Raw genomic sequence first — 21,858 nt, forward strand, 5'->3', positions numbered from 1 at the left:
TATAGCTTGAAATTATGTCAAAATAAGAAGCTAAAAATCTTACCATACAAAAAAATCAATGGGTGACGGGCACTGGGGGTTATTCTGTATGTTAGTAAATTGAACACCAATAAAAAAAAAAAAAACAAAAAAAAACAAAAAAAAAACCAAAAAATCAGATAGTTCATAAAAGCAAAATCAAAGATGAGAAATTATTCAATCACTTAAAATATTTTTTTGCTACTTAATTGACACTAAAAACAAAAATGACAATATTCAGTAGTAGCCAGATTCTAGAGAAGTTGGCATTTGCATACTTTGCTGTTTGAATGACAACCGGTTCCAAATCTTTTGAGAAAAACCAGTTGACAATATGAACTGAAGAGTTAAAAAAAAAAAGGGAGAGAGACAGAAGAGATTTCAAATTCCAATGATTCTACTAGTGGGACTCTATCCTAAAGGAAAAACACAAAATACTGAAAAGTCGGGCAGCCCTGGTGGTGCAGCGGTTTAGCGCTGCCTGTAGCCTAGGGCGTGATCCTGGAGACCCTGGATCGAGTCCCACATCAGGCTCTCTGCATGGTGCCTGCATCTCCCTCTGCCTGTGTCTCTGCCTCTCTCTCTCTCTGTGTGCCTCTATGAATAAATAAATTAAAAGAAATGTTTAAAAAAAAAATACTGAAAAGTCATTATACACAAATGTGATCACTATAGTCCTAAGTAGGATACAGGGAGAGCTTAAAGAAAACAGTCACTCATGGAAACTATTCAGTCACTAAAAAGTCTATGAAAACTAAGTAAACATGGAGAAGTACTTACAAAAGACATAGTTATACGATAAAAGTAAAATTGCATGAACAGAATAATTACAAACTACAGTTTTAAAAATGTGCACAAAGAAATTTCACAACACTGTTATAGTATTAGTAGGGGGACGTTTTTCCCTTTTATCTTTCAAATTGTCAGTAACTTTATTATTTTAATACTGAGAAGTACACAACTAATAAAAGAAAAAATGAGCTTAGTTACTCCTTTCACGTTAATCCTTTGTGTTTACAAAGTGCATCCAGAAACATTTCGGCAAGAGAAATAAGGGGAAGAAGTCATGATAAAGTGATTTATACAAAGATCTTTATTTTGTTTTTAGATGTATATAGCAGTATACATTTAAGTAAGGAGGCTGCTCAAGTCCAGTAGGGGAAAGGTTACAAAACATACATAAAAAATATTTATATCAAAAGCATGAGGATCCTTACATCCTTTCTTAAAGAACAAACACATTCATACAAATGGAAGGATTGTGGTAAAGAATTTTAAAGTTCAAGAGCCTGTCACAGTAATGAGGTATCAATAATGGGCAAGAGGAGTCTTGCAAGCTTCTCTCCTATCCGTTGCTCACTGAAGTCTCATTCGTTTTTCAGGGGGGCCTTTGGTGCTCACTATCTGTTGGACGTTCTTTGTGGTCTCCTTCTCCTCAGATTTTACCGTTTCTGGTATAGGTTCTGCCTCTTTTTTTGTCTGATCCACTAGACATCAAAAGCAGGTATTTTTGGAAGGGAGAGGAAAGTGAAGGGATGAGATCAATTTAGACAACAATGTGAACGGTTCAGGCTCAAGTTCATTTAGAACTGCCTATCTCAAGTTCTAAATTTAGCTGTTCCATCAGGCAAATATATAAGAACCTATTTACAAACCTAAAAACCTGATAACCCAGGAAAATTTGTGATTGTAGACAGAAACACATGACATTTAAATAAGACAATATGCATAAACAAGATATATAGTCTTTCCCAGGCTGAACAGATATTTCAATACCTGTTTTCAATGATGAAATAGAACACCTTTTTTCATACTGAGATTTGAACTAAAAACAAACTCAAATCATCTCGGCCTCTCCACACCTGCTCAATACTTACTCTTCCACTTGAATTAATCTTCTAAATACTAATACCACTATCACAGAAGCACCATCTTTTGGTAGTTCAGCAGATCTCAAAAATTAGGACTAATGAATTACCATGAAGGTCTAGAAGGACAAAAGGACCACAGCTCATCTTACATGCTACAGTTGTTACTGAGTTAAACAGACTGGTTTTATTTCAAGTTTAATAAGAATATCGGGAACCATACCTGGGACAGGCTTTTCTCCAGACTTTTGCTATAATTTTAAAAAAAGGAGGGGAGAGGAAAAAATAGGGCAGATTAGCAAAGTTTTCTTCTTCTTGACTTCATAATTCTTATTAAAATTATACATTCATTTAAAGTATATTAAAAATGACTCCATAAAGAGAAACTACTATTCCCATACCATAAAGAGTCAATTTATCATTTTCTACTTATTTCTTTGTTCCAGAAAAGACACAAAACTATAACTAGAACAAAAAGAGTCAAACATAAACAATCCTCCCTTGGACATCTATCTACATAGCCCTGTGCCTCTGCACCCAGGCTGTAATGCTTTACAAAAAGTAAGTAAAATCCAATGGGAGAGAATAATGGAGTCTTTCAAAATTCCAGAGGCTTATTTGTTTAGGAGATAATGAACTTGAAGAAAGCAGAATGAAATACAGAAGAACACTCCAACTTTTAAAGTTGGCAGGTATGGGAAGCAAAGAGGAAAAAAAAAAGTATTTTTCTATGAACATAAGGCTTCTGATGAAAGTACTATTAAAAATCAAAGTATAGGAAAGAAATGATGAGGGGATCATGAGTCAGGAAAAAGATCAGATCCTCCCATTCTGTAGAGCAGTTCTTTTATCCGATTACTGTCATCTCCTTTTTCCTATTAACTAACTTAAATGCTTTAAAACACTGTCCTCCTCCTCCATCCTCAAGGATCACAACTTACTCTTCACTTGCAGCCAATGACTCTATATCCCGTTTTTTTAAATAAGAATGTCAACACCCCAAGTTCCCTCCCATCTAACTCCTTCAAACTTATTATTCCTTTACCCATACACACATACATAAATACACACACACAGTAGCTTTATAGACTTCTCCAACATCCCAAAAGAAAAATGTTTTATTTTTAAGGTTAATGTTTCCAGGTATTTTCTGAATTTCTTTCTGAATTTACATGCCCTCCCTAAGCTTTCTCATCAATTCCTAGGACTAAAGACTACAAAATCTCCTGATATCATATGTTCCAGATTCATGCTATCAACTGTGTACCAGCCCATTCCAACTGCAAGTTCTGGGATTACACTTTTTTTTTAAATATATATATATATTTTATGGAAGATCGATTTGCCAACATATAGCATAACATCCAGTGCTCATCCTGTCAAGTGCTCCTCTCAGTGCCTGTCACCCCGTCACCCCATCGCCCCCACCCGCCTCCCCTTCCACTACCCCTTGTTCATTTCCCAGAGTTAGCTGTCTCTTATTGGGAACATTACACTTAATAAGAACAAAATTCAGCTCCATATTATCCACTATATAGAAAAGACTAACATAGAAAGCGCAAGGCTGCTATCCTTAGGCCAGCTTGCAAGGCTGGCTCTTGCTAATGACTAGGAACTTGGATTTCAGAAGGTTCCCATCATTCCCTGATAGTGGTGGCTCACTGTGTTTAGACTGTACAACACTGTTAATGCTGAATATTTACCTCCCTTCCAGGAATGTGAATTTTGGTATGAGCTAGATAGAGTACCTACGTGATGAACCCTCTTCCCTCTACCAAAAAAAACATGAGCACCAAGTCTCTCCTGGATTTCCTTGGGCAAAAATACCACACACATATTGCCTCATTTTCACTGTTAAAAGAAGAATGCACTTTGTGTAATCCCTAATGGGAAACTGAGGATATAAGCCTGCACATGGCTCCTCCAGACTCTACTTGTCTTTTTCCTTAAATCTGGCTGTATATCCTTACTATGTCACTGTAATAAATCCAGTGAGTCCTTTAAGCAAATCTCCAAACATGAAGGTGCTCATGGTAACCTCCAACACACCTACCTTATCACATATCCTATGAACATATTAGGATTTAAGCATGTCTAAAGTAATCTGAAGGAACAAAGAATTTTTCTTACTTTATAACAGGAGAGAAATACCTGGCATAACACTGAGGAAGTGAGAAATTGAGAGGGAGTTTTATTATCTGCTACTGAATCATGTGAACTATACTGGACACTGGACTTTATCTGAACATTTGAATAATGTCGTTATGTACCTAATACACTCTCTCATCTTTTCTAGTGAATACTGTCAGACAAACTAATAGGATATGATTTCAGATAGAAAAGCAGAATGGGGGCACCTTTCTGACAAAATTTAATTAGTAACCTTGTGATAAACCTAGCTAAACACTACGGTATTCTAGCAGTTTCTGAAAATAGCACTGAAAAGACATTCACTGTAAAAGGACCTGAACTCCCATCACATCAGTATCAGTGTAACTTTCAGTAGTAATGAGAATTAAAATATGGAAAAAGGAATTCCAAGGAAGCAGGCAAGACTTTTCTAATATTCTTTTAAGCACTCCTCATAGGGGTAACCCAGAAGCTCAACTGTCAAATACAATAGATAAGTAAGAAGAAGTCCTGAGCTACAAATAGTTCTGGGAGATACAATGGGTAAATAGAGTTTGTAGGAGACTTCAAGTAAACCAAGAATCTATTTTCTTCTCTAGATCTGAGAAATGTTTTGGGTAGGAGCAAAGGGATTAACAATTCTAGAGAGAGCTATCTTTCTCCTAGTTCTGTTATATAGAGTTAGACATTCTCTTTGGGAGTTGGCTTTGGCCCTTGGACGGTTAAAAGAAGGTGGGGGCTCTAGAAAATGACAGTTGACGTAGGACTCCGGCTAAAACTTTAAAAGAAAAATGGGGGCACCTGGGTGAATCGGTGGGCTGAGCATCTAACTCCTGGCTTTGGCTCAGGTAGTGATCTCATGGGTTGTGAGATCAAGCCCTGTGTCAGCCTCCACATTCAGTGGGGAGTCTCCTTGAGATTCTCACCCTCTCCCTCAACCCTCTACCCCACGTCCATGTACATGAATGCATGCTCTTTTTCGCTCTCTAAAATAAATAAATAAATCTTGAAAGATAAATGAAAGATAAAACATAAAAACCTCACTAAAATGATATGCAGTCTACAACCTGCTTCAAAATAATTGGAAGTAGAGAAAGAAGACACAAAACAAGACTGGCCACGTTTGACAATTGTTGGAGCCAGGTAACAGGCATATGGGGGTTTCGTTCTTAATTATTCTTTCATATATTATTTTAAATTTCTATAAAGCAAAAAATGTTTTGCTTTGTTTAAGATTCAAGAGAGTCTTTGAGTTTTCTACACGGTCCAGCCTAGCTCATCAGGATATGAAAGCATATGGGATTTAAGGTCAGAAAAAAAAGAGGCCATTTGGCTGGAAATACCTAAGAACCCAGGCACAGCAATAAGCTACTAAATGCTATGGAGACTGACTGATGAAAATAGAACCCTTAACAGTTAATATTTAAAGCACAACCTGTTTCTTTTCCTATATTCTAAATTTTAGTTATCAATCAAAACCAAGTCTAAATCTAAGCTTGATCCAAATCGGCAAAGTCGTCAAACTTTCACCCTTTGCAGACATGATACTCTCTATGTAGAAAACCCAAAAGACTCCACTCCAAAATTGCTAGAACTCCTCAAGCAATTCAGCAAAGTCGCAGGACATGAAATCAATGCACAGAAGTCAGCTGCATTTCTATACACTAACAATGAGGCAGAAGAAAGAGAAATCAAGGAATCGATACCATTTACAACTGCACCAAAAACTGTAAGATACCTGGGAATAAACCTAACAAAAGAGGTAAAGGATCTAAAATTTCTATGCCACCCAGAGCAATCTACACATTCAGTGCAATTCCTACCAAATACCATCAACATTTTTCATAGAGCTGGAACAAACAATCCTAAAATTTGTGTGGAAACAGAAAAGACCCCAAATAGCCAAAGCAGTGTCAGAAAAAAAAAACAAAATTGGAGGCATCACAATTCCGAACTGCAAGTTGTATTACAAAGTTGCATCATCAAGACAGAATGGTAGTACTGGCACAGAAACAGAAACATAGATCAGTGGAACAAAATAGAGAACCCAAAAATGGACCCTCAATTCTATGGTCAACTAATCTGTGGCAAAGCAGGAAAGAATATCTAATGGATAAAGGACAGTTTCTTTAACAAATGGTGGGAAAGTTGGACAGCCACATGCAGAAGAATGAAATTGGACCACTTTCTCACAAGATACACAAAAATAAATTCAAAATGGATGGAAGACCTAATATGAGACAGGAATCCATCAAAATCCTAGAGGAGACGGGGATCCCTGGGTGGCTCAGCGGTTTAGCACCTGCCTTTGGCCCAGGGCGCGATCCTGGAGTCCTGGGATCGAGTCCCGCATCGGGCTCCCAGCATGGAGCCTGCTTCTCCCTCTGCCTGTGTCTCTGCCTCTCTCTGTCTATCATGAATAAATAAATTTTTTAAAAAAAGAAAAATCTTAAAAAAAAAAGAAAAAAGAGCTTCTTTCTTAAAAAAAAAAAAAAATCATAGAGGAGAACACAGGCAGCAACCTCTCTGACCTAGGCCACAGCAACTTCTTGCTACACAGGTCTCCAAAGGCAAAAGAAACAAAAGTAAAAATGAACTATTAGAACTTTATCAAGATATAAAGCTTTTGCACAGCAAAGGAAATAGTCAACCAAACTAAAACAACCTCCTGAATGGGAGAAGATATTTGCAAATGTCTAATCAGATCAAAGGCTAGCATCCAAAATCTATAAAGAACTTATCAATCTCAATACCCCCAAAAAAATCCAGTCAAGAAATGGGCAGAAGACACGAACAGACATTTCTCTAAAGAAGACACACAGGGACACCTGGGTGACTCAGTGGTTGAGCATCTGCTTTTGGCTCATGGCATGATCCTGGAGTCCTGGGATCAAGTCCTGCTTCTACCTCTGCCTGTGTATCTGCCTCTCTCTCTGTATCTCTCATGAATAAATAAATAAAATCTTAAAAAAAAAAAAGACATGCAAATAGCCAACAGACAAATAAAACTTATTTTAGAAAAGTTAAAAATAGAGCTACCCTACCACCCAGTAATTTCACTGCTAAGTATTTATCCAAAGGATATAAAAATAGTGATTCAAAGGGACACATGCACCCCAATGTTTATAGAAGCAATGTCCACAACAGCCAAAATACAGAAAGAGCCCAGATGTCCACTGACTGATGATTAATAGATTAAGAAAATGTAGTGTGTGTGTATACAGAGTATGTATATGTGTGTGTATACAGAGTACATATATATGTATACACACACACATACTATGGAACATTATTCAACCATCAAAAAGAATGAAATCTTGCCATTTACAATGATATGGATGGAACTAGAGCATATTATGCTAAGCAAAATAAGTCAGCTACAGAAAGACAAATACCAGATGATTTCATTCACATGTGGAATTTAAGAAATAAAACAGATGGATATAGGAGAAAGGAAGGAAAAATAAGATGAAAACAGGGAAACAAATCATAACAGACTCTTAACTACAGAAAACAAACTGAGGTGTGCTGGAGGGGAAGTGCTGAGGTGTGCTGGAGGGGAAGTGAAGGGTGATGGGATAATTGGGTGATGGTCATTAAGGAGAGCACTTGATGTAATGAGCACTGGGTGTATCTATTTTTTTTTAAAGGTTTTTAAAGGTTTTATTCATTTGAGAGAAAGAGTGTGAGAGCAAGAGCAGGAGGAGAGGGACAGAGAATGTAAACAGACTCTGCACTGAGTGCAAAGCCTAAGACAAGGCTCCATCACCTCATGACCACGAGATTAGGATCTGAGCCAAAACCAAGAGTCAGATGCTTAATTGACTCAGGCACTCCTAGAGCACTTAAGTCACTCAGGCACCCTTAGAGAGCATGTATTTTAAAATGAATATACAAAAATTGCTACTGCTTTGGTTTGTCTGTAGTGATGATAGTTCAAATACTTCAAATTACTTAATGCAGCTAGAAACCTGTTATATTTGTCCAAGTGGTTATGGATTTAAAATAGCAAATATTTAAGTACTAGGCTACAGAATTAACCACAAATTCTTTTGTTTAGCATACAAAATCTTCAATCTAACCCTAACCATCTTTCATGTCTTGTATTTTTTCATTACTCTTCCCTACCACAATCACATAGAGTAAAATTTCAGAGTATTTTCTTGTTTCTACCTCACCCTCCACTCAGGTATATTGAGGTATAACTGATATATAGAAACAGCACTTATTTAATGTGTACAATTTGATGAGTACATACACATATACCTGTGATATCATCATCACAATCAAGGTAATAAACACATCCATTACTTCCAAAAGATTCTTTATATTCCTATGATTTTAGGTTTTATTGTGCGCTAAGAACATGTCACAAAAAATCCACTTTCTTACAGAGTTTTTAAGTGTTTAACGCCATCTATAGGCACTATGTTGTACAGCAGATCGCTAGAACTTCTTACTCATCTTGTATAACTGAAACGTTATATCCATTTAACAATTCCCTATGTCCCCCCCTTCCTCCATCCTCTGGCAACCACCACATTTTCTGCATCTGTTTGACTACTAAAGTTTGACTATTTTATATACCTCATATAAGTGGAATCATATGATACTCATCATTCTGCAACTGACTTATTTCAATTAACAGCATCTTCCAGGTCCTTCCATGATGTTACAAATGGTACAATTTCCTTCTTTTTAAAGGCTGAATAATATTCCACTATGTGTATACACCACAGTTTCTTTATTCATTTATCTGTGGTGGGACATCTGGGTTGTTTCCACATCTTGGCTATTGTGAATACTGCTGCAATAAATGTAAAAATGCTTGTATCTCAAATTTCAAGCTATACTACAAAGCTGTGGTAATCAAAGCAGTATGATTTTGGCATAAAAACAGACACATACATCAGTGGAACATAACAGTTCAAAGATCAACCACACATATACGGTCAATTAATTTACAACAAAGGGCCAAGAATATACAATGGAGAAAATGGGGAAAAGATGGTCTCTTCAATTAATGGTGTTGGGAAGACTGGCAACCATGTGCAAAAGAATAAAACTAGACCACTATCTTACACCATACATAAAGATTAACTCAAAATGGATTAAAAACATGAACATGGGACCTGAAACCATAAAACCCTAGAAGAAAACAGGCTATTAGTTCCTTGACATCAGTCTTGGAGATAATTTTTTGGGTTTGATACCAAAAGCAAACCTATCAAAATCAAAAATAAACAAGTGGGACTACATCGAACTAAAAAGCTTCTGCACAGCAAAGAAAACCATCAACAAAATGAAAAGGCAACCTACAGAATGGAAGAAAATATTTACAAATATCTGATAAGGAGTTAATATCCAAAATATATAAAGAACTCCTACAACTCAATGCAGAACAACAAAACAAAAACCCCAAACAACCCAATTAAAAAATGAGCAGAGGAAATGAATAAATGTTTTTCCAAAGAAGACCTACATTACATTAAACAAGTACATTAAAAGGTGCTCAAGATTCTAATCATCAGGGAAATGCAAATCAAAACCACAATGAGATATCCCTTCACAAGTATTAGAATGACTATCATCAAAAAGACAAGAGATTATAAGTATTGGTGAGGATGTCAAGAGGGAACCCTGACACACTGCTGGTAGCAATGTAAACTGGTATAGCCAGTATGGCAAACAGTACAGAGGTTCCCACAAAAATTAAAAATAGAAATACATGATCCAGCAAGTCCACTTACAAGTATCCAAAGGAAATGAAAACAAGATATTGGAGATAACTGCATTCCCATGTTTACTGCAGCATTATTCACAACAATAAGATAAAGAAACAACCTACCATCTATTAAAAGATGAATGGATAAAGAAAATGTGGTATGAAATTGAATATTATTCAGCTATTAGAAAGCAGGAAATGCTGCCATTTGCAATAAAGATGAAACTTGAGGGCTATGTGAAATATACCAGAAAGAGAACATGAAATACTCTATGTATCACTTATATGTGGAATCTAAAAAGGCCACATTCATAAAGAGAGTAAAGTGATGGCTATCAGTGGCTTGAGTGGAGGTTGGCAGGAGAAATGGGAAAATGTTGGTCAAAAGGTGCAAACTTCCACTGATAACATAAATAAGTTCTGGGGATCCAATTACAGCATGGTGGTTATAGTTAATAACATATTATATACTCAAAAGTTGCTAAAAGAGTGAATCATAAATGATCTTGACACAAAAAAGAAATGGTAATTATGTGACGTGATGTGATGGAGGCTACCTAATACTATGGGGTCAGCTGACATTTTGCAATATATGTGTATCAAATCAACACACTGTATCTTAAATGTACATAATGCTATATACTAGTTATATCTCAATAAAGATGAAAACAAAAACTTTATTACTAAGTATTTTTTGATGATACTGTAAATGGAATTTACCACAAAAACTGTATTACTAAGTATTTTTTGATGATACTGTAAATGGAATTTACCAACTTTAATATCTTTCTCAGGTAACTTTCTCAGATAATTTGTTGTCAGTATACAGAAAGGCAACCCATTTTTGAGTGACTCTGCATCTTGCAACTTTACTGAATTTGCTGATTAGTTCTAAAAGCTTTTTAGTGGAATCTTTAAGGTTTGGTATGTAAAAAATCATATCAGGGGTCATGTAAAGAGACACTTTTACTTTTTTTCCTATTTGAATGCCTTGTATTTCTTTTTCTTGCCTAATTTCTCTAGTAGAACTTCCAGTACTATATTGACTAGAACTGTGCAAAGTGGATACTGTTGTCCTCTTTCTGATTTTAGAGGAAAAACTGTTTTTCATCACTGAGTATGTTAGCTGTGGGTTTATCACACATATGGCCTTTATTATGTTGAGGCACATTCCTTTCTTATTGAGTATGTTGAATGTTTTTATCATAAGAGTGTTGAATTTTGTCACATGCTCATTCTGCATCTATGGAGATGATCGTGTGATTTTTAACCTTTGTTCTGATAACGCAGTATACCATCAAGATTGATTTCAGTTATGTTGCACTATCCTTGCATTTCAGGGATAAATCCCACTTGATCATGGTGCATGATTCTCTTAATGTGCTGGTAAATTTGGTTTGCTAGTATTTCATCAAGGATTTTTGGATCTGTATTCATCATAGATACTAAATATAGTAGCTTTCTTTTCTTGTAGTGTCTTTGTCTTTGGTATCAGATTAATGCCCTCACACAATGAATCTGGCAATGTTCCCTTCCTCTTCAATTTTTGAAAAAGAGTTTGAGAAGGATTGGTGTTAATTCTCATGTTTTTAAATGTTGGTAGAATTTACCTACGAAGTCATCTGGTCCTAGACCTTTCTTCATGGAGAGGATTGTGATTACTAATTTAATCTCCCTACTCATTTTTGGTCTGTTCAGATTTTGTTTCTTCATGATTCAGTCTGGGTTAAGTTGTACATTTCTAGGAATTTCTTAAGGTTTTCCATTTTTTTGACACATAATTAGATATGTCTCTTGTGATTCTTTTGTTTCCATCTCCTCTTTCATTTCTAATTTGATTTGAGTTTCCTCTCTTTGTTAATCTAGTTAAAAATGTGTCAATTTTAGGCAGCCCCGGTGGCTCAGTGGTTTAGCGCCACTTTCAGCCCAGGGCATGATCCTGGAGACCCGGGATCGAGTCCCATGTCGAGCTCCTTGCATGCTTCTCCCTCTGCCTGTGTCTCTGCCGCTGTCTCTCATTAATAAATAAATAAAATCTAAAAAAAAAAAAGTGTCAATTTTATCTTTACAAAACACCAACAGTTTCATTTTTTTCTAGAGTTTTTCTAGTCTATTTCATTTGTTTTTCAACTTATCTTTTTCATTTCCTTCCTTTTGCTAACTTATATGTGAAAATTAAACAACACACTCCTAAACGACCAATGGGTCAAAGAAGAAATCAAAAAGGAAATCAGAAATTATCTGGAAAGAAATAAAAATGAAAACAAAATATACCGAAACTTACGGGATGCAACAAAAGCAGTACTAAGAGTAAAATTTATAGTAATAAATGCCCACATTAAAGAGAAAGAAAATTCTCAAATAAGTAATCTTAAATTTACAGATCAAGGAACTAGAAAAAGAACAACAAACTAAGGATTTCTGGTTTCTGAAAAATCTACCCATTATTATTATTAGTATGTCGACTAATTAATATGAATACTAATATCTCCATTAATACTCTTTCATATTTCTGGTTTTGTGTGCTGTTCCCATTTTCTAGATGAGCACTATCCAAAAGAAATATGTGAGCCACAAATGCAAGATGGTAGTTACATTTTTTTACTCTGCACCCTGCCCCCCAAGTCTTTGAACCCAGTATGCATTTTACACTATTATCACAGCTCAACTTAGACTGGCTGTGTTTCAAATGTTCTATAGTCACATGTGCTGAATGGATACTGTACTGTATAGGTCAAGATGTTCTTCCCTCAGCCTCCCTCATATAAACTACGTACTCGCTGAATGGTCAACCACAACTAACCTCCCACACTATCATGGTTACTCATATCCCTACACACACTATAATTTATTTACTTATTCAACAGACACTATTTTATCTTCAAATGCAATTCATGAGAATTCTCTAAATTGACTTCCCTGTCACACATTCCATTCTGACCTCCATTCCCTTCACCACATCACCACTCCAACAGCACATAACTCACACAGTGGAGTCAGGAAAAGGAGAAGGTGAGGCCTGTTCTAAAGTCATCCCAAAGTGTGAAAAATCTCATTTAATCTAAAACCAACCTGAAAATCTTAGTCCCCTCCCCCCACAAGAATAATAGTATACATGATCTTGTGCGTACAGCCCTGTATATATGAACTGAGACTAACTAGGAGAATAACGTACACATATTCCATCTCATACTTACTTCACTTCAGAAGCTCATTGAGTAGAATGGCAGGTGGCTTTGCTATTACTATTACGCTAAATAACATACTAGAATTCATATAACTTAATCACCAAAAAATGGAAGTCTGTTTTTTACTCCTCCATTTATTATGCCAAACCCTTCACCTCAAATGTTCTGTTCTTTTTGTTACAGAAGTTTTTGTTTTTTAAGTTTACTTATAATCTCTACACCCAGTGTGAGGCTCAAACTCACAACACTGAGAACAAGAGTCCCATGCTCTACTGACAGAGCCAGCTAAGCACCACTTGTTAAAAAAATTTTAACTAGTCTATCATTTAAGGACTTAGATATCTACTACATCAGGCTGAAAGGCAGCATACAGAATAAAAACAGCATGAGTTTCATATTCTAGTTTTGTTTTGTTTTTTTCATATTCTAGTTTAGTTACCATCTGTGACACTTTTAGCAACTTTGGAATGAGAATGCAGTCTTTATGAAGATTTAACGAGAAAATAACCTTAAAGAGCATAAAACTGTTAATTCCATTTCCTTTGCCCACTTCTTCCATTAAGTCTTTGAAAACCTTTCCTTTGATTCAGAGACCCTTTTCTCTCCCCCAGAGACCATTTTTAACTAATGAAGAAAATAACTATTTTTAGGCCACATCTGAAACAGTTCTCAACTAAAAATAAATATTCCAGGAAAAAGTGTCAAATCAAAGTTAACCACATGCATTTTCATTACCTGCACAAATTTGGGTGGAAATTTCTGTCTAAGGTCTAGGAGTAAAGCATCCACACGTTGTCTCTGAAAAATAGAGCTTGGTTCTTCTTTCCTTTTGGCTTTAGGTTTGACTTTATCTATTAAAATATGAAGTCCAAATCAAAACACTGCCTAGTTTGGTGTCTTACATTTTACAAATCTTTATCTGCCATGAATATACTCAAATGTCATTATTTTTAATGGCTGCTATTCCAAAGATTATCCCTCCAAATAAATTAAACACAACATACAGAAACAAGTGTTCTTAACTCTTCGCTCTTAAATGAAGTTAACATTTTAACATTTAAAAAACTGATTAAGTTTTTTAAGGATACTTCAGTTTTAATATGTAAGCATAGATAGACATTAAAATTTTCAAGGCTAAAGTTTTCCATAATTACCTAAATCCTATGTCAAATGATGTTACCCCTGTACCTACTATTAAGAATAAATATATTTGGAAGATCATTCATCTCACAGGTCTGAATTCCATTTAAAGGCTATTTTTCCCTCAGTAATTTATTCTGAGTTGTTATTTCTCAAAGAAGGAAATTCAGAATATGGGTATACTGCCACAGACACATTTCCAGAGTACAGAATACTTTTATTGTAAAATATGGTGCAGAACCAATAGCAGACTAGCAGCTATGGAAACTAGAGGTCCTGGCATCACAACAGGTAATAACATGGAAAGATCAGAAAATAAACTGGTCATCTGGAGATAAGGCTATAAAAGCATCTCCCCTACTTTGAAATACTAGGGAGATTGAGGTTCCAGATTTTAAAAGACTCAACAGTTAGGTAAGCAGGATACATTAATCACTAATATCCTATGTTCCAAATATTTTAAAACCTTGAATCAACTTACCAAAGATTACCAGTTACCTACACATTAAAATTTCTGTTCCTATGGGAAAACTAGTGTTACCACATCTAGTTACAGGAACTGTAGCTATGACAGTGTCACCATCCTATGAAGTTTTCTTATCTAAAACACACCTAGAGGGGCACTGGGTAGCTCAGTGGTTGAGCGTCTGCCTTTGGCTCAGATTGTGATCCCAGGGTCCTGGGATCAAGTTCCATATCAGGCTCCCCACAAGGAGCCTGCTTCTCCCTCTGCCTCTGCCTCTGTCTTTCCCCGTGTGTTTCTCATGAAGAAATAAATAAAGTCTTTAAAGAAATAAAATCAAATAAAATATATAAATAAATAAAACACACCTAGAAATCAATAGCTGTTTTCCTAAAGAAAACAGCTTCAGTCTCAGAATTACCAAAAAGGGTTCTTAGAAGGTCTAGGTGTTCTACCCACCTTGCTCTTCATGATCTTTGAAGTGCCACCAATACCCTTTGGAAGGATGATATCGACAGTATGACATAGCTTCATCAAAAGCTGATTGAATGCCATGTACTGCAGTAAGCTTTTAAAAAGAACACAAATTCTGAATTTCTCATTAGATCAACTAAAATCTCCAAAGTAAATACCCACGAAATACTACATATGCGAGGGCAGCAATTTTCCAATTTTGTTTTTCTTTTTCCCCCCAGAACTTGAATCACTACACAGCTGGGGCTATAATACGTACTTTCAACATGGACTTGGCCCATAGTGTTCAAGACATTTTAATAATCAACACTTCATGCCAACATATACAAGGGAGAGAAGCTTCTGTTGAATTCTTGGAAACAAAGTAGCTCGATTATAAGTTTTCTTTAGTGTTTCAAGAATGTGAAGACACTTACCACCCTAGAGTTTATAACTGACCCCAAGTCTGGTGCTTGATAGATCACTCCAGCAATGATATAGTAATCAGCCAGTGGGATAACTGAAGCAGTGAAAATAAAAATATTCATGAATATAGCTATGCCACAAATAAAAATATTTTCATAAAAAGAACAACTAAAATTTGGTATTTTCCCATATTAAGGCGAGGTTTGGCAATTCCTATTTTTGTAAATAAATTTATATTGGAAAACAGCCATAATCATTCATTTATATTATCTAAGACTGTTATGACACTAGTTGAATAGCTATTACAGACACTCTGAAGCCCACAAAGCCTAAAATATTTATTCTCTGGACCATCACAGAAACAGTTTGCCAACTAGAGCAATGCTTCTCAAATTTTAATGTATATCTGAATCACCCGAGTATCTTGTTAAAGTCAGATTCTTACTCAGTAGGGATAGTGCATTTCTAACAAGTTCCCAGATCATCCAATGTTGTTATTAGTCAGTTACAGCTTGGGGAATAAGACCTCAGAGTGAGAGATTTAGCACCTAGGATGAAGATATCAGATGCACTAAACCTGCCTCTGTGCCCCGTTCCTGGGTCCTAAGGAATAAACCAGCTGCTAGTAAAGCTGGTACCACCTTGTATCACTTCCCATGACCTGAACCCTCTCATCATGGAAATCTTGTTCCTGGCCTTGCCTTTGTTCTAAGGTTATTTTTTCCCTCTGGGCAAGGATTCTAGATCCTTTGTGTTTGAAATTAAATGTGGATTCTTAACTATGGAAGCACAGCTTCTCTATCAAGTCATTCCCTGGAATCAGTACCAGGCTGAAGGTTTTTCTTAAATGTCTTAATGAGGTTATCTAATGAGGAAATGCAGTTGGTCATTTCTGGAATAGTAACTAGCTCTTTGATTCAAAGTCAAATCTGAATTCTATACTCTTCAGTGTGATTTCTAAACCAAGTTTATGTTTGATAACATAAGTCAGGTAAGAATTTTGGCTGAATATGTCAATGAGGATTTTCAATGGATCCTCTATGAATTTGGTACAACTGCATCTACCATGCATTTTTTAATAGAATTAGACATAGTAGACTGAGATAAGAAGTTACTTGGGATGTTCGAGGTTCCCAACAGATATTCTCACAGAAGAGATGGCTTCAATGTAGTGAGTTACTTTGTTAGTGCTTGGAGAGTTGTCCCTAGACTCTAGTGTACAAGCACAGAACTAGTGGAACTTGGCTTCTGAAACATTTCCTAAGTGGTAAATTTATGCCTGCTCTACTAGTGTGCCTCAACAATTTGTACAAACGATATTGTAGTAGAAACTTCATTTCCTTCTGAGAGTCTGGAATTTTGGTAGGCAGAGGACTTTCAGCTTCTCTCCCCATGTGTAGAAGGGCTGGTTGAAGGTTCCTTATCTTTATTCCCTAATTACTATTTCCCAAGAGCAGAGGGGTAGACAATTGGATTAGGCACACCAATTCTCATTAGACCATATCTTCTCAGTGGGTTGGGGTCAGTGCTCATATAGTACATTTGTCATCTCCTCTTCCATCTGATGATAACTGAGAGAGAACAAGCATAAAGATGAAAGCCATCATACTGAGGATAGCAGGGTGCACAGATAGAAAGCACCTTAATTGTGATTCTGAATTAACCAATCCTGGAACTGCTTTTCCTTTGGACTTTTTGTTATACAAGATAATAAATTCCTTAACTTGTTATAAAAAAAAAAAAAAGATTAGCTCTCATAAAAATTCTGGACTCCGAGGATCAAAAGGATTTCCCTAAACAGATAGGTTACACACCTAATATGTGTGTGGGGGCTGCTGGAAGAAGAATGCACTTGGTGTGTCCCCTTGCAAAAAGGAAAGCAAAGGAAGCTTACACATGGATTCCTACAGTCCCACTTGATGTAGCTTTTTCCCTTACTGATTCATCAGTGGATCTTTACTGTGCTATCATAACAAATCTCAGGTATAACTAACAGACCCATATGCTGAATCTGCGGAGTCCTCTTAGCAAAGCACTGAACGTGTATGTGGTCTTAGGGATCCCCAAAACAGAACCCAATCCAAAAAAGTAAGAACATGTAGCTCAGAAGGTTAAATAAATCATGGTATTTTAAGAAGAAAATTATGCCTCAAGTTTACACATTTTTACCTTGGGTAGGGGACTGCCGTTGTTGTTTCCGAATGATAAAAAGAATGGGCTCCTGAGCGTGTAAAAGGATGTATTCCACTCCAACCATTTGACTGAAAACAGAACAGACATCCAGAGATCTATGAATGCCCTACAAACAATTGTGTAGAACATTCAGATTATTATATAAAAGTACGCAACACTGTAAACCAGATTAAAACTATGTTTGATATTAAGAACTAGCTGTCCAATAAAACTGGCTATTTTCCCAGGTAGGTGGAATATAGATAAAGTAAGATTTGATTTTTAAACAACAAAATTTCTCTACAAAAATTCACAATAAACTTAAATCTGAGTATTCACTCATGAAAGTACGTTGAAGAGTGTACCTTTCAAAAAAGACAACCAAAATACTGCAATGTTTCCTGAGACATATAAATATATGTAAAATCTAAAAATACATAGTACATGAAGACTATACATGCTTTGACCATGTATTTCAACTATACATACTCAACTATAAAACATCAAAAACCTTACCCTTGCCTCCGACAAATTTTTTGACCTGATGTATTATTTAAAAGCCAGTTGTCCTAATAATCATAAATATTTGCCTCCTAAGAAAAGCTATTTAAAATACCTCAGAAATTTATCAAGAACCCCTCCCTGATATTAGGTGACAAATGAAAAACTATTGTACAATTGCTTCAGAAACTTTTGTGATAGCAATAAATTCTTTATTATTTAGCATCTGAAGTCTGAAGACTCTTACTTTGCAATCGTCAAGCTAAAACTTTGTCATACAAAGAAAAATCTACTATAAGTCAGACTATGGTTTAAGACATTAAATTTGATGTAAGAGACAATAAGGGAGTGCCTGGGTGGTTTAGTGGGTTGAGGGTCTGCCTTCGGTTCAGGTAGTGATCTCAGTGTCCTGGGATTGAGCCTCACACCAGATACCTACTCCACAGGGAGCATGCTTCTCCCTCTCCCTCTGCCTGCCGCTCCCCCTGCTTGTGTGCACTCTCTAATGAATGACTAAACTCTTTGGGGAAAAAAAAGAGAGAGACAGTAAGTATGGTCATCTGGTAGAGACCAGTTGCATTGCTAAGATCACTAACTGGATCCGCATCTAAACCTCATAGGTATATTTTAACTGGACAGTAATATATGAAATTATCAGAAAAGCCTTCCCAGGTTATCAGTGCCTGTGATTAACTTCGTTGAATGTCAAATTTGTACAAACCTCCCCAAAACTCCATTTCTTCCAAAACTTCTGCTCTGTACTTCACTATCCATAGCTTGAAAGAACCATTCATTTCAAAACCTCTAATTGGCAAAGATGCTTGCTACCTTCTTACAATAACTTACTTTAAGTGTTCTAATGTCAGCCTCTGCATTTTGACCACCTCATTATTACACGTCCTGTCATAAAAAGGATTACTTCTTTCTGAAAAGTAATCCAGGACACTTCCACTGTTCAAAATGGGGATCCAGGAACTGTCAACCCAAGAGATTCCCAGCAGATTATCTATAGGAAAGAAACAAAATGATAAAGGATGAGAAAAAAGAAAGCCAATCCAACATTATTTATGCATCTAATGCAGGAGGCACTATGAATATAAAAATGACATAGATCTTAACCTACATATTCTCACAGAAGACCTAAGTGTGCAAGAAAGCAATGACAAGATGACACGACAAGTGTTATAACAAAGGCATGAATAAATGTGTTATCAGAGCATAATTGAGGGAGAACACCTTACCTGAAGGAATAGGAATGATTTTTCACAGGGTAAGGAGGAGGCAGGTTTTGGCACTACATACTAAAAAATAAATAGAAGCTCATCATGTACCAAAAGGGGGCAAAGTCATTCCAAGCAGAGAGAATGCACATACAAAGGTAGAGAAATACAGATGTATATGGTTAGAGAATAGCTTGATTAGGTGAAGTGAGAGGACTTGAAACCTAGAAAGATCTCAAAAAAAAAAAAAAGAAAAAAGAAAAAAGAAAATCCTGAGTTTTCATATGTTCAAAAATTTTCAAACATGTATCCCAAAGGAAACACAGTCAGAGCCACCAGTTTGAGACCTCCCAATTAGGGACAGAAATCAGTTAGGAAGCTTATATAGAGGAGATAATGGTGTAAAAGTTATAAAGCAAATGAGAAGTAGAATGCCCTTAATTACATCCATACAATTTCATACTTCAGAATAGAATTAACTCAATTTTTCAAAATGCAAAAAGAAAAAAAAGACATGGTAAATGGAACTAGAGAGCTTTAATTAAAGAGCTTTTATTGGCTACTGACTGCAATGTTTCATATCACTGACAGTACTAAATCCCACTAGTACAGTTTATGCCTTTTTTTAAAAAAGTAGAGAACCCTTTCACTCTCAAAAAGGTGTAAGTTTAGCAGAAAATTTAGTCATGCTAGGTTGAACTCATTTCAAATGTCAATACATCTACGAAGCCTTTCTCTACTTTGAAAGACAAAAATAATGGCTTCTTTCTCTAGTTCTCAATTTTTATGCTTTTATTAATACTCATCATATTATAACCCAGAAATACAAACGTGTTCCGACTTTTTAGAAATAATAAGAATTAAAATAGAAACAAGTACAGGTTAAGAGTCTTGATACAAGTTTAATAAGCTTTGTGGGAGCCACCACAACAGTAAAAAAATAAAGATATTCACAGGCGCTCTCTCAGTCTCATAAATTTTTCTCACTCTCGTTAACAGGTCACTTCCACGATACCTCCTCCCAACCTGGAGGAACCTGGACTGTTTGAAACTAAGTTCTCACGCTTCAAGCTATATTTTAAATACCCTTTCGTTCACTCTTTGGAATCACAGAGCACAATTCCTAGGCTGGTTTGTTGTTGTTTTTACGAATGCACTGAAAAAGATGCGTGTGCACGTATGGCCGGATACGGAAATCGAGTAGCAATTTACGGGTTGTGCCTCTCTGTATTTTTTTTTTTTTTTTTACGATTGTATTATTTATTCATGACACACACAGAGAGGCAGAGACAGAGGCAGAGGGAGAAGCAGGCCCCATGCAGGGAGCCCAATGCGGGACTCGATCCTCGGTCTCCAGGATAACACCCTGGGCTGAAGGCGGCGCCAAACCGCTGAGCCACCCGGGCTGCCCACTCTGTATTTTTTTTTCCTTTTCTTTTCTTTTTTTTTTACTGATTAAACAAATAACTGGGCACCTTTCCAATTCAGCTGCGAAAAAGGACCGATCCCTGCCCTCAATAGTGGGTGTTCGATGGAAGGTATTACAGACTCAAAAATAAAACTTACAGAAGAAAATCTTAGGGATTCCTGCCCAAGGACGCGGGGGGCGCAGGGTCAGGAGTAAGGCGGCCCCCACGCCCAGTCCCCGGAGATGAACCAATCACGTCATCACGCCCCACTCTCGGCCCAAAGGCCGTCCCTCCACCCAGGCAGAACCACCCCGTATCGTCGTAGAGATATGTGTCTGCCACAGTACTGCAGGCCTGGCGGCTCGGGACCCAGAGCTTCTTCCAACTCCTCGGTTTTGAAGCTTGTAAGAGACCCCTGAGGAGCCGGGGAAAACGAGTTTTCGCCAGATTGGAGCCTTGGGTCGTCTGCAGAAACCACTCATGCGCGCTTGGGAGTCACCACAAAGGAACCTGGATCCTGCCCCCGAGAGCTATAAACCCCCAGCCCAGGCCCCCAGCCAATCAGGAAACAACGGGTAACCGCGCAGGTTACCTCGGATATCCACCGCCGCCATAATTCCAAAAGCGCTCACGGCTCCTCCTTCCGGCGCCCCGTGAACGTAACACGGACGACGGAAGCGTCGCGCTGCGGACCGCAGGGACTGGCGGGAACGTAAGGAGGGGCGGAGACTGCGCCGCCTGGAGAGAGGCCTGAGAAGGAGAAGGGGGCGGGGCTGGGAGAGGGGGCGGGGCTGGGAGAGGGGCGGGGCCGGCCGGGGGCGGGGCTGGGAGCGGGAGGGGCGGGCCCGGGGAGGAGGGGCGGGGCTAGGAAAGGGGGCGGGGCTGGGAATGGGAGGGGCGGAGCCGGGAGGGGAGGCGGGGTTGGGGCGGGGCGGGGCGGGGCGGGGCGGGGCTGGAAGGTGAACTGGAAGCGCAGAGGTGAGGGGCGGGGCGAGGAGGAGGGAGAGGAGCCGGGTTGTGGAGGTTGGGGAACCTGCAGGGAGTAAGCATTGTAGGTAAAAAAAAATAATAATAAAATAAATAATTGGAGACTTTAAGGAAAAAGGAATTGAGCGGAGTCCTGCCCCACTCCCACCAATGAGAGA

At 37.4% G+C, this 21,858-nt stretch overlaps 1 protein-coding gene and 1 long non-coding RNA gene across 6 annotated transcripts in view; one reads left to right on the forward strand and one right to left on the reverse strand.

Moving 5' to 3' along the window:
* Window positions 1-1,090: 1,090 nt before the first annotated feature.
* MED6 (mediator complex subunit 6) lies at window positions 1,091-21,454 on the reverse strand. Its single transcript, XM_038545105.1, has 8 exons — window positions 21,306-21,454; window positions 18,931-19,090; window positions 17,581-17,672; window positions 15,423-15,505; window positions 14,992-15,100; window positions 13,665-13,780; window positions 2,110-2,137; window positions 1,091-1,505 (listed from the first exon to the last, which is right to left on the reverse strand). Exons 1-8 carry the CDS (start codon window positions 21,325-21,327, stop codon window positions 1,375-1,377), a joined length of 741 nt encoding a protein of 246 aa, XP_038401033.1. The 5' UTR covers window positions 21,328-21,454; the 3' UTR covers window positions 1,091-1,374.
* Window positions 20,931-21,858, forward strand: part of LOC106559176 — a 32,365-nt gene continuing 31,437 nt past the window's right edge. For 2 of the 5 annotated variants that reach the window (XR_005363488.1, XR_005363491.1), the window contains exon 1: window positions 20,933-21,425. This is a non-coding gene — a long non-coding RNA (uncharacterized LOC106559176). Of the gene's footprint in view, window positions 21,426-21,858 lie in introns of all 5 variants that reach the window. The other 3 variants (XR_005363489.1, XR_005363490.1, XR_005363492.1) reach the window with 3 other exon arrangements.

This window comes from Canis lupus, chromosome 8 (genome assembly GCF_011100685.1).
Source record: "Canis lupus familiaris isolate Mischka breed German Shepherd chromosome 8, alternate assembly UU_Cfam_GSD_1.0, whole genome shotgun sequence".
Lineage (NCBI taxonomy): Eukaryota > Metazoa > Chordata > Mammalia > Carnivora > Canidae > Canis > Canis lupus.

What these genes read in the sequence shown, in the direction of transcription:
- MED6 (XM_038545105.1), bottom strand. Translation starts at nt 21,327, where the DNA reads ATGGCGGCGGTGGATATCCGAG. An exon ending in TTCCACCCAAATTTGTGCAG is followed by an intron (nt 2,138 to 13,664) that starts GTAATGAAAATG and finishes TTAAAATTATAG; the next exon opens with CAAAAGTCTGGAGAAAAGCC. An exon ending in TGGAGAAAAGCCTGTCCCAG is followed by an intron (nt 1,506 to 2,109) that starts GTATGGTTCCCG and finishes TTTGATGTCTAG; the next exon opens with TGGATCAGACAAAAAAAGAG.